The following is a 13965-nucleotide window of genomic DNA, read 5'->3' on the forward strand; positions in this document are numbered from 1 at the left end:
GGAAATAAAGAGCATGAATAGCTCTTGATAATTTTATTTTGATACTTTACTTTAAAACCACACACCTATGGCTTGAGTTTTGTAGTTGATATAAAATAATGGTGTCAAGAAGTTTTAATTAATTTCATCATATAACTTACAAATGAAAGTGTTACGGTAAAAAATGGTTCTTGGAAAGTGTTCACAACTAGAGCCTTACAATAAGAATAAAATGTATCACTCAAAGTACAATACATTCACAATCATTGATGAAAATATCATTAGAAGATCTTTGAATGTAAATCACATTAAATTTGATGCAGTGTAATGTTTTTATCTATTTATGAATTTTACAGTTTTCATTAAAAAGATCAGTTATGCATCCTGTTTTTGTTCAACAATGTCCTACATTTGTAAACTTCTGATAAAATATATTTCAAGAAGGTGAAGAATTGACCTGTGTATAGTTGGTATTATGCTCCAGTGTGATTGTGAAGACTAAGATATCCCATTGTATCGCTACCATTACAGGGCCTGACAGATATCTGTCTGAAGCACGTCACCAGGAACACTAACTGTCTGGAGCCGGTTCTCCGACAGCTGGCCACCTACCTAGAGAAACTCACGGTCAGTTACTTACTGTTCTGCCCATGCCTATCTACTCACAGGCCATCCATTTAACGGCAGAGAAATCTGTCCAACATATATCAGTCTTTTGAGTCATAAATGAAATGTTTTTGAAGACAAATGGTATCTGTACCAGACACTTCTGGAACTGGGTAACCAGTATGTGTACTTTGTCATTGTCAAAATCAAAGTTTGCTAATTATACCCCCCACAACGAAGTTAGGGGGATGGGGGGTATACTGGAATCACCCTGTCTGGATGTCATTCGCAGTAACTTGTCCGGAAAACTTCATCTTAATTAACTGGCAGATTTTATTTTAATTTCATTTTAATGATAAGTATATTTTGTAGTTGTGCACCGGCATTTTAATTTCAGATTTCAACACTTTTTAAGGGAGTTATTATCCTTTATGCGAAATAACTTGTCCAGAAACCCCAAGGTCAATGTCACTAATTGATGATTAACTACCAGCATCTGCGGGGGGTAATAGTTATCCTCTGGATGACGGTTCTAGTTAAGACAAAAATCAAGATAAAACAGTGTATGATTTAGACAAAGTGTTAATTATATGAATTTACCTTGTGAGTTTAACTCGTGTCCTTTCTATTATACAACAGATTGATGACAGGAGGACTCCAGAATCAGAAACTTCAATGCATCTACCATTTACTCACAAACCAACGAAACAGCTCCACGGCCATAACAAGTTTTCAGCCCACTATGGCCCATACCACTACTTGTTAGATCACAACATTCCTTTCCCCCGAACCAGTGGAGCGCGCTTCTGTGCTGCAGGTGACCTCTTTGTTTGATATGTGTTACAGGAGATCACCCCCTTAACCCGCAATAGTGGGGCATACTTTTATGCAGCCTAATTTGATATAGAGCATTAGTTTTTTTTGTTTAAACAGTTTTAGATTAGATCGCCTGTTGAAAATGGAACTGGAAGTACTTAAATCTAAGAATACCAATTACAATGCACTTTAGAACATAATTAGATCATCAGGTCAAATACTTAATCTTAATTAGCAAATACTGGGTATGTTAGATATGGCTTCAGACTTGCCATCAAAAACACCAGTGAATAATTTCATAATCATTTGCTTGTCTGCCTTCATTTAAATCAAAGTCAGTGCCTAGAAAAATCCTTTACAATTTTTTTCTTAAAATCTTATAGTTTATGAATATTCAACAATTGTTATTATTCCTTTTGTCAAGGATTTCTTGTCGTATTTGGGAGAGCAAGAGAGGCTAAAAAAGCTAGGACAGGAGCAGACCATACCCCAAAGTAAGTACAACTACACCCCAAAGTAAGCACAACTACACCCCAAAGTAAGTACAACAACACCCCAAAGTAAGTGCAACTACACCCCAAAGTAAGTACAACTACACCCCAAAGTAAGTACAACTACACCCGAAAGGAAGTACAACTACACCCGAAAGGAAGTACAACTACACCCCACAGTGAGTACAACTACACCCCAAAGTAAGTGCAACTTCACCCCAAAGTAAGTACAACTACACCCCAAAGTAAGTACAACTACACCCCACAGTAAGTACAACTACACACCATAGTAAGTACAACCACACCCCACAGTAAGTACAACCACACCCCACAGTAAGTACAACAACACCCCACAGTTAGTCAGACCACAACCCACAGTAAGTACAACCACACCCCACAGTAAGTACAACTACACACCATAGTAAGTACAACCACACCCCACAGTAAGTACAACCACACTGCATAGTAAATACAACCACACCCCACAGTAAGTACAATTACATCCCACAGTTAGTCAGACCACACTGCATAGTAAGTACAACAATACCCCACAGTTAGTCAGACCACACCCCACAGTAAGTACAACTACACCTGAAAGTAAGTACAACCACACCCACAGTAAGTACAACTACACACTATAGTAAGTACAACCACACCCCACAGTAAGTACAACCACACCCACAGTAAGTACAACTACACACCACAGTAAGTACAACTTAATCACACAGTTAGTCAGACCAAACTCAACAGTAAGTACAACTACATCCCACAGTTAGTCAGACCACACTCCAAAGTAAGTACAACCACACACCACAGTAAGTACAACTACACACCACAGTAAGTACAACTAAATAACACAATAAGTCAGACCACACTCCACAGTAAGTACAACTACATCCCACAGTTAGTCAGACCACACTCCAAAGTAAGTACAACCACACCCACAGTAAGTACAACTACACACCTCAGTAAGTACAACTAAATCACAAGGTTAGTCAGACAAAACTCAACAATAAGTACAACTACATCCCACAGTTAGTCAGACCACACCCAAAGTAAGTACAACTACACACCACAGTTAGTACAACTAAATAACACAGCTAGTCAGACCACACTCCACAGTAAGTACAACTACATCCCACAGTTAGTCAGACCACACTCCACAGTAAGTACAACTACATCACACAGAAAGTACAACTAAACCCCAAAGTTAGTACGACTTCACTCCACAGTAAGTCTGACTACACTCGTACAGATTGTCAGACCACACTCAAGTCTGACTACACTCGTACAGATAGTCAGACCCCACTCAAGTCTGACTACACTCGTACAGATAGCCAGACCACACTCAAGTCTGACTACACTCGTACAGATAGTCAGACCACACCCAAAGTGAGATCTTACCCAAATATAATTATGACCTCATTGCAAAGTACTAAGTTGGATCATGCCACAAAATAAGTAAGACCTAACCCAAACTTAAGACCTCTCACTCTAATGTGAATCATACCATACTCACCAGTAGCCCAGACCACTCCATCAGTAAGTCGTTATCAGCATCACTATCACACATCGGGCGGACAGTAAACCAAACAACTGTATTGTCCAATTCGTGTCAAGGGCTAAAATTCCTCAAGTCTGTGGTACTGGACCCAGAAAATTGACTAGCAGACCTAGCCAAAAAATAGTAAAACGTCAATCAGACCTACACGTTCACAGGTTCAAAAAGAAATATCATCATAACGTCAAGCACATGCTGTTTGAAATGTGCCATTTTAGCATCTTATCATAATTTCATTGGATATTTTAATCTAATACATAGTATATTTTATTTAACTGATATTTATCGTTGACCTTTATATTGTTGGCAGACCTACAGAAACCATGTCAGGACCCAGGCTTTCTTGGCTAAAATGCCCTGCACCCAGGAATAAGTTTAACAAATTTTTGGGCCCTGCATGTTCCATACATAATTTTGAACCTAATTGACTCTGATTTTATATTACATTCCACATCTAACATTGAATAAACAGACCGTGATTTTATATTACATTCCACATCTAACATTCAATTAACAGACCGTAACTTTGACTTTCAGAGCGCTGTCAGATCTGACCCAGTACGGATCGCGAGCGAGGATACGGAGCAGTCACACTGCCCCTACGCCATACCAACAGTACTCCTTCGCTCGTAGCCCGCCCACAACCTCCGATCCTTTTACTATCAAGTCCTACTACTATAAAGACCAGAAGGTACCGTTTAGTGAAGTACAGTACTGTAAGATTATCGAAAGGTGGTATTCATCTGTCTATTGACGGTTGTTTTGTTGTCTCCCCACTCAGTTGTAGGCAAAATTTTGTCTAGGCAACCACCCGTAGTCTCTGTTTTCAACAGATTTTTACCTTCATATTTGTGGACATATACTGGAGTTTGTACTGTAGTATTTTCCTAAGCATACATTTTTCTATTTTTTTTTTTTTTTTTTTAAATTTTAGAGAAAAAACAACATGAGAATGAAGTCAAAAGTGATCAAGGACAAGAGTGAAGATCTTGACAAACAGAAAGGTCCTCATCTAGCCCCGGTCAAGATCTATGACAGCAGTTATCTGTTACCTATCAATAAAAACCTGGGCACCCATTACAGGTAAGATACATGACAAACAACTGAAGTCTTTCTGTGGCAATTGTCAAATCTAATTAGATTCCTGGTATAGGAATTTCTTGTCTTAAATTGAAGTGGCTTTCCAAATCTTTATGTTTTGCATTTAATCAAATGTTTAAGTCAGTAAGACAAAGAGTTAAAATGATTGTTCATCATTTGCAAGTTAATGAGATTAGGCCAAATAAAATTAATTACTTGGTTCTCGGGCCAATTTTTTTCAAAATAGATGCGGCAGGGCCGTATATTTTTTTTCGTTTTACATGGAAAAAACGAGACGAGGGCGATTTTTTTTTATTGTGTAGTTTGTAAAACGTTCATTGTGGACATAACCTTGTCTTTTTATAGTTGTGTAGAGACCCGTCATAGAGCAAGCCTACGAAAATCCCCCCACAATGTTCCAGACGAGAATCACGAACCCCCCATTCCTTATTTGTACCGAAATGAGAGCCATTTGTACACAAGACTAATAAGTCATAATCATTTTAACACTTGCCTGTATCTCAATCCTTACCTTTATTCAAACGTTTTTGGGACTTGGGTGACTAACGAGTAAAAACGACATGTGGACCAATTTTCCGGATTTTTTTTAAAGATGGCGGCTGGCGCATTCATTTTTTTTTTTTATTACTTTCACGATAAAATCGGTGCCATGAAATGCGCACGGGCCTGAGAACCAAGTTATCATTTTTTTTGGCCTTAATGACATTTTATATTTTCACATGGATAGTTTTCATGCTTGTGTTTTATGATAAAGATGTGTACTCATTCTACCTCTAATTACTGACTTACAGGATAGACTTGAATGACATCCCAGCAATGTGTCGACACAATGCTGCTCAGGCAGCTGGTGTAGGCAGGAAAGATCTAGTACAGGTATGTACATCAAAGGGCCTCGTATATACAAAATGGGGGCAAGCATGTGTTTTCCCTTAAGGAAACCCATACCACTGCAAACAAACTGCAACTATCAATTTAAAATCTTTTTACTGGCGTGACAACATCTTTGATAAATCATTTCTGAAAAGAAACACATACTTTGCAGAAATTTTATGGAAAACTGAAATATACAAGCAAATAAAAATCAACATTATTGTTCTGGGAGTTATAATTTCTACCAGACAAAAGGAGATTGGAACTCTTAACCTTCAGTTACATTAAGATATCTCTTACCAACTGAGCTACCTGTTCAGAGGTAATTTGATGAATCAGTCTACAGTTAAATCTAAGACGAAATTAAGGGGTGATAACGGTATACAATGGAATTCTCTGGTATTTTGCCTGCAGTGGGACAGACGTCATTGGTGTTCCTGGATTTAGAATCATCTCCCTTGTTTCATTGTTCAAGATAAGTACATGATTGTACTGTTTCAACTGTAGTATGATCATAACATCCCCCAAATCTGTAAATGAACTGTCTCATGAAATAGGACTCCTGTTAGGTGGAGACATGCCTACACAGTCCAGTGTGCTTATTTTTTGTTCTTTATAAACAATCGCTTAAAATAACAAAACAAAAAAGTAATTTCAGTGTTATAAATGTGTGTTGTAATTTTAAAATTTATAAAAAATACCATTTTCCATGACTAATCATCTGTGGATGTGATAATGATTGACAGTTGTGGAATCTGGTGACACTGATGTCTGACAAACGACTTGCTCCGTCCTCCAACCCTGATGATGGCAGTCCATGGGGAAGGCACCCATTCGGAAGACAGCTGCTGAAACACATGTAAATATACAGTTATTGTGAAGATAAAAGGATATCTATATCACACAACCATCATTGACCAGGGCAGTGGTGTGTCTGCCTGTCTGTTGTAGGTTATAACATTATTAACCCTTCCACCACTGTAGACCATAATGGACTCATCCATATTAATGCATGGTAGAGTCTACTAAAGTTACATAGGTGTGAAAGGTTTAAACAGTTTTATACTTCCACAACAAAGTGAAAGCAAAGTATACTGGAATTCTCAAGTTTTGCACACTTATATTTTATCCAGCTATTTTTATGGGAGTTATGCTATTTGATCTGTTTAGTTTCATTCTAAAAAATAAGAAGTCTGTCATTTAATTGAAAGGGTTCTTATATCTTCAGTCTTCATAATTTTTGCCATTGACTCACAGCTATTTAAGATGTTATCTGAAGTTAACTGCCAGTGCCAAGAATCGTATTGAGAAACATAGAAATGTTGATACAACCAAATTATGTAACCCCACGGGCATTCATCGACAAATGATTTTTTTATTTGGTAAGTTGATATAGGGAACATGCCATGCAAATACAGAGGATGTATGATCTACTAGTCTTCTACAAACACTGTGATGTGATATCTACTTAATATGGACTTCTACAGTGATCATGTTGACTTACAAAACCTGTGACATATGTTATTGTATACATAGGATGGATTTCTACAGTAGTCTACATGACGTACAAACACTTTAACATGTTATTGTATACATAAGATGGATTTCTACAGTAGTATACATGACGTACAAACACTATGACATGTTATTGTATACATAGGATGGACTTCTAAACTAGTCTACACGACGTTCACACACTATAACATGTTATTGTATACATAGGATGGACTTCTACACTAGTCTACATGACGTACACACACTACAACATGTTATTGTATACATAGGATGGACTTCTAAACTAGTCTACAAGACGTTCACACACTATAACATGTTATTGTATCCATAGGATGGATTTCTACAGAAGTCTACACGAGGTACAAACACTAACATGTTATTGTATACATAGGATGGTCTTCTACACTAGTCTACATGACGTACACACACTACAACATGTTATTGTATACATAGGATGGTCTTCTACACTAGTCTACATGACGTACAAACACTATAACATGTTATTGTATACATAGGATGGATTTCTACTGAAGTCTACATGACGTACACACACTATAACATGTTATTGTATACATAGGATGGATTTCTACAGAAGTCTACACGACGTACAAACACTAACATGTTATTGTATACATAGGATGGACTTCTACAGTAGTCTACATGACGTACAAACACTATAACATGTTATTGTATACATAGGATGGACTTCTACAGTAGTCTACATGACGTACAAACACTATAACATGTTATTGTATACATAGGATGGATTTCTACAGTAGTCTACATGACGTACAAACACTATAACATGTTATTGTATACATAGGATGGACTTCTACAGTAGTCTACATGACGTACAAACACTATAACATGTTATTGTATACATAGGATGGATTTCTACAGTAGTCTACATGACGTACAAACACTATAACATGTTATTGTATACATAGGATGGACTTCTACAGTAGTCTACATGACGTACAAACACTATAACATGTTATTGTATACATAGGATGGATTTCTACAGTAGTCTACATGACGTACAAACACTATAACATGTTATTGTATACATAGGATGGACTTCTACAGTAGTCTACATGACGTACAAACACTATAACATGTTATTGTATACATAGGATGGACTTCTACAGTAGTCTACATGACGTACAAACACTATAACATGTTATTGTATACATAGGATGGACTTCTACAGTAGTCTACATGACGTACAAACACTATAACATGTTATTGTATACATAGGATGGACTTCTACAGTAGTCTACATGACGTACAAACACTATAACATGTTATTGTATACATAGGATGGACTTCTACAGTAGTCTACATGACGTACAAACACTATAACATGTTATTGTATACATAGGATGGACTTCTACAGTAGTCTACATGACGTACAAACACTATAACATGTTATTGTATACATAGGATGGACTTCTACAGTAGTCTACATGACGTACAAACACTATAACATGTTATTGTATACATAGGATGGACTTCTACAGTAGTCTACATGACGTACAAACACTATAACATGTTATTGTATACATAGGATGGACTTCTACAGTAGTCTACATGACGTACAAACACTATAACATGTTATTGTATACATAGGATGGACTTCTACAGTAGTCTACATGACGTACAAACACTATAACATGTTATTGTATACATAGGATGGACTTCTACAGTAGTCTACATGACGTACAAACACTATAACATGTTATTGTATACATAGGATGGATTTCTACAGTAGTCTACACGACGTACAAACACTATAACATGTTATTGTATACATAGGATGGACTTCTACAGTAGTCTACATGACGTACAAACACTATAACATGTTATTGTATACATAGGATGGATTTCTACAGTAGTCTACATGACGTACAAACACTATAACATGTTATTGTATACATAGGATGGACTTCTACAGTAGTCTACATGACGTACAAACACTATAACATGTTATTGTATACATAGGATGGATTTCTACAGTAGTCTACATGACGTACAAACACTATAACATGTTATTGTATACATAGGATGGACTTCTACAGTAGTCTACATGACGTACAAACACTATAACATGTTATTGTATACATAGGATGGATTTCTACAGTAGTCTACATGACGTACAAACACTATAACATGTTATTGTATACATAGGATGGACTTCTACAGTAGTCTACATGACGTACAAACACTATAACATGTTATTGTATACATAGGATGGATTTCTACAGTAGTCTACATGACGTACAAACACTATAACATGTTATTGTATACATAGGATGGACTTCTACAGTAGTCTACATGACGTACAAACACTATAACATGTTATTGTATACATAGGATGGATTTCTACAGTAGTCTACACGACGTACAAACACTATAACATGTTATTGTATACATAGGATGGACTTCTACAGTAGTCTACATGACGTACAAACACTATAACATGTTATTGTATACATAGGATGGATTTCTACAGTAGTCTACATGACGTACAAACACTATAACATGTTATTGTATACATAGGATGGACTTCTACAGTAGTCTACATGACGTACAAACACTATAACATGTTATTGTATACATAGGATGGATTTCTACAGTAGTCTACATGACGTACAAACACTATAACATGTTATTGTATACATAGGATGGACTTCTACAGTAGTCTACATGACGTACAAACACTATAACATGTTATTGTATACATAGGATGGATTTCTACAGTAGTCTACATGACGTACAAACACTATAACATGTTATTGTATACATAGGATGGACTTCTACAGTAGTCTACATGACGTACAAACACTATAACATGTTATTGTATACATAGGATGGATTTCTACAGTAGTCTACATGACGTACAAACACTATAACATGTTATTGTATACATAGGATGGACTTCTACAGTAGTCTACATGACGTACAAACACTATAACATGTTATTGTATACATAGGATGGATTTCTACAGTAGTCTACACGACGTACAAACACTATAACATGTTATTGTATACATAGGATGGACTTCTACAGTAGTCTACATGACGTACAAACACTATAACATGTTATTGTATACATAGGATGGATTTCTACAGTAGTCTACATGACGTACAAACACTATAACATGTTATTGTATACATAGGATGGACTTCTACAGTAGTCTACATGACGTACAAACACTATAACATGTTATTGTATGCATAGGATGGACTTCTACAGTAGTCTACATGACGTACAAACACTATGACATGTTATTGTATACATAGGATGGATTTCTACAGTAGTCTACATGATGTACAAACACTATAACATGTTATTGTATAAATAGGATGGACTTCTACAGTAGTCTACATGACGTACAAACACTAGCGATGCTGTGCTGTGTGTTCTGGAACAAACAGGAAGTACAGAGGCCTCTACACCAGTCATCATCCGTTGAGTACATCCCTCCAACAGTAAGTGTTCACTAGGGTGTAACCACACGGACGTGTGTCCCCCTGGGCTATTTTACATCATCTGCAACAAATGTTAGCTTGATACGTGTTAATTTATCTCTTGTCAACAATTTGTTTTGCTTTAGTTCCTTTTTATGATCTTTCATTAAAGTATTGCCCTTATTTTTCACATTATTAGATGTCACAGATTTACTCAGTACTATTCTCTAAGAAGTAAATTATAATGCCACAGTGTATTTTACCGGTTCATTGTCTGTAGAGTCTGGATATAGAAAGTTTCGGGTACACAGTTTTCAGTATCTCCCTCAGGCTGTCAACAGGCTGCTATAGGATATCGTTGGCTTTGTTATTTTCATTTTTACAATCTAGATCCTGTTAAATTATTCAAATATTTCTGATTAAGATATGCATTTAGAAAGGAAATATTTTTTAAAGTGTCTTTTGCCATGTTCCTTCAGGTGGCTGAAGTAAGTGTCAACCTGTGCTTAAGTGTTCTGTGGTATTTCTCTTGGTGTGTCAACATTTTGTACTATTAGGAGTTTTATTGCTGTCTCTTATTGGTTCCTCTTAATTTAAATTCCATTCAGAACCAGCACTATGATTCTGTGTTTTCTGCTTTGCCTTGGTTTAGAAAAAATAACTTAAGCAACTTGTAAAGACCAGTTTGGAAATCTACTTTGCAAAAAAACAAAAACATTAATGTAGAAAGCTTTCATTTTTGTTCATCTTGAAATGATAACCTTGTATATTTCATCATTTTTAGTTTTGTAGAATTATTCTGTTCTATGATATTCTATGTCATCATCTGTATTTTGTAGAATTTCATTATTCTATACAAGGTTGTACTAAGTCATCATCTGTATTTTGTAGAACTCTTTTATTCTATACAAGAAATCTTTCGCGCAGGGAAGAAATAAATTGATGTATGTGTTTTTATAAAACTTTCTTGATGTGTACACAGTTGGAGTAAGTCATCATCTATAACTTTGTAGAAATTTCTCATTATTTACACGGTTGGACAAAGTCATCATCAGTATTTCTGTAGAACTTTCTTCTTGTGTACAAGGTTGAAGTACGTCCCTATTTGCAGTTCAGAAATCCCTCTTGTTGTGTACAAGCGGATTAGGTTCTCCACAATAATTCCAGACAATGAAAATCTACTTTTGATCAAATATAATATTTGCAGAGTTTTACCTCTGGAAACACAAAATGTTCAAGTAAGCTAGAAGTTGTCTATGTGAATGTATAAATGTATGAATATGCTCAGGTGCGCTACAGTCTGCCTCAAATATTTGAAAAAAAGGAAGGGGCACCGGTAAGTATGTAGACAGTGTGTATGAGAATTTCATTTCATCCAAATACCTCATGCAAATCCATCAGTTGTTGCTTCCCTAGTTTTCTGATTTGCTATTTGGGAAAGGCTTGTAAAATGCTCAAGGTCAACAAAAGGTCCAAGAAGGTCAAAAATATGTATTGGTAATTCTTCAGCAAAGCTTAATCCAATAGACTTTCTAGGACTAGCTGTCAGTCCTATAGTTTGAGAAAATATGATATACATGTACTAGTAAAGTAAGTTAAAGAAAACCACATAAATGTATATTTGTCTGTGATTTAGTTTCCACATTTTAACCTTAATGAGGTTCAGCAGTAATGATCTACATAATGATAATGATGTATAATTTCGAAAGTATGAAGGGATTAAATGAAGGTTCATTTTCTCCGTACAAATCTGTAATTACAAAGTATTAAATTTAATAAACGTTAAATTCTCTACACAGATCTGTCCAGAATGTAGCGTTTTGCATTGGTTTCATTTCTCCTTACAAACCTGTAGATATCTGACATGTTCTTACATTAAAAACTCTAAGCTTGCATTCTGTTCATCCATACATCACATTGGTTAAGATTTATCTCAAAAACTCTGTTGCCTACAAATGGCCAATTTTGTATGTGGGTACTTTTTGGATCGTAGAATATTGCATAATATGGTCTTGTGCCCCTCTATATAGAGTTATAGCCCTTTGTTTATTTCTGATACCAGATTTTGTACAGAGCTGGGGGTCTATTGGAAAATTCCAGTACCACACACTATTTCCTTCCTTCCCAGGACAGATAGCGTGCTCTCACCCCTGTGTCCCTGTTGAGCTTGAGAAGTGTTATCAGTCCATGTGTTTTTCCTACAGGGGTACCTGTTGATGCATGTTTCTGAGGATTTAGATATCATGATGTTGATTAAAATGTCTCCTCTTAATGGTTACTACTCACGTTTTGTGTGTATACAGGGTTTTTATTCCAGTCCTATTTTATGACTCCCTCTTTTGTTTGTAAATAAACAAATTGTTTTATCCAAATCCGATTGATTTAATTTCCATGTTTGGTTTGTAAATTAATTTAATCCTATGTTATAATTCAAACACTAGTCTATCATGTGCTGTAGTTAAAGAAATAATAGGGAATTACTTTTGTTTTGTAGCTCATGTTAATATGTGGTTAATAAGTTTTTGTATTATAATAAATAATTCTAACTTGATATTTTCATTTGAATTTTTTGAAACTTTAAAATATAAGGATGTGTGCATATTTGGTTGCTAACTTGATATATTTGATGATTTTTTGCTTTCAATTTTGTATGGTAGTAGAAAATGCAATAGTTTTTGCATGATATTGAAATATTTTACTGTAAGCAGGTATCATGTAGTGCAAAATTAGGAGCATTTTGCATGCAACCAGTCATTTAAACATCATCGGGTATTAAAGAATCTAGTATTCCATAAGATATGTCATTTATTACCATCAATGTTCAGACATAAATGTTGAGCTTTCTCATCTTGTAGATCTGCAAGACTTCTGAAATAACTTCCTTATTTATAGAAAATTTAAACAGCTGAAAGATAGAGGGAAAAATGTTTTAATAAGCAAATATATCATAGTTCATCATTTGTAATTTCTGTATTTTTAGCTCACCTGGCTCTTCGGGCCAAGTGAGCTTATCCCATGGTGCAGCGTCCGGCGTCCGTCAATTTTTTCCTTTAAAATGCTACTTGTCCTGAATGGCTCAGAGGATTTTGACCAAATTTGGTCAGGAGCATCATTGGCCAAAGGGTTCTCAGTTTTGTATAAACGGAGGGTATAACCCCCCTGGGGGCAGAGGGGCGGGGCCAAATAGGGGGAAAATAGGTAAATCTTTAAAAATCTTCTTCTTCTCAACCAATAGAAGGATTTTGACCAAATTTGTCCTAGAGCATCTTTGGACAAAGGAGACTCAAGTTTGTATAAACGGAGGGTGTGGCCTCTTTGGGGGCAGAGGGGCGGGGCCAAATAGGGGAAGTAGAGGATTTTTTCTCTCCTACTATACAAGTGAAGGGATTTAAACCAAATGCAGTCTGAAGCTTGGTCAGGAGCATCATTGGCCAAAGGGTTCTCAGTTTTGTATAAACGGACGGTATAGCCCCCCCTCGGGGCAGAGGGGCGGGGCTAAATAAGGGGAAAAAAGGTAAATCTTTAAAAATGTTCTTCTTCTCAACCAATTGAAGG

At 36.0% G+C, this 13965-nt stretch overlaps 1 protein-coding gene across 9 annotated transcripts in view; it reads left to right on the top strand.

The window, feature by feature from the left end:
* The window catches only part of LOC110453592 (WD repeat-containing protein 59-like), a 46308-nt gene that overhangs the window by 11172 nt on the left and 21171 nt on the right, over positions 1-13965 (top strand). For 6 of the 9 annotated variants that reach the window (XM_021502578.1, XM_021502583.1, XM_021502581.1 and 3 more), the window contains exons 13-20: positions 511-606; positions 1225-1402; positions 1826-1895; positions 3991-4144; positions 4388-4536; positions 5346-5427; positions 6171-6283; positions 10305-10431. In XM_021502578.1, the coding sequence (XP_021358253.1) occupies positions 511-606; positions 1225-1402; positions 1826-1895; positions 3991-4144; positions 4388-4536; positions 5346-5427; positions 6171-6283; positions 10305-10431 (969 nt within the window). Of the gene's footprint in view, positions 1-510; positions 607-1224; positions 1403-1825; positions 1896-3990; positions 4145-4387; positions 4537-5345; positions 5428-6170; positions 6284-10304; positions 10432-10889; positions 10899-11698; positions 11747-13965 lie in introns of all 9 variants that reach the window. The other 3 variants (XM_021502577.1, XM_021502580.1, XM_021502582.1) reach the window with 2 other exon arrangements.

The sequence above is a fragment of the Mizuhopecten yessoensis genome, unplaced genomic scaffold, assembly GCF_002113885.1.
Source record: "Mizuhopecten yessoensis strain PY_sf001 unplaced genomic scaffold, ASM211388v2 scaffold7473, whole genome shotgun sequence".
NCBI classification, from domain to species: Eukaryota; Metazoa; Mollusca; class Bivalvia; order Pectinida; family Pectinidae; genus Mizuhopecten; species Mizuhopecten yessoensis.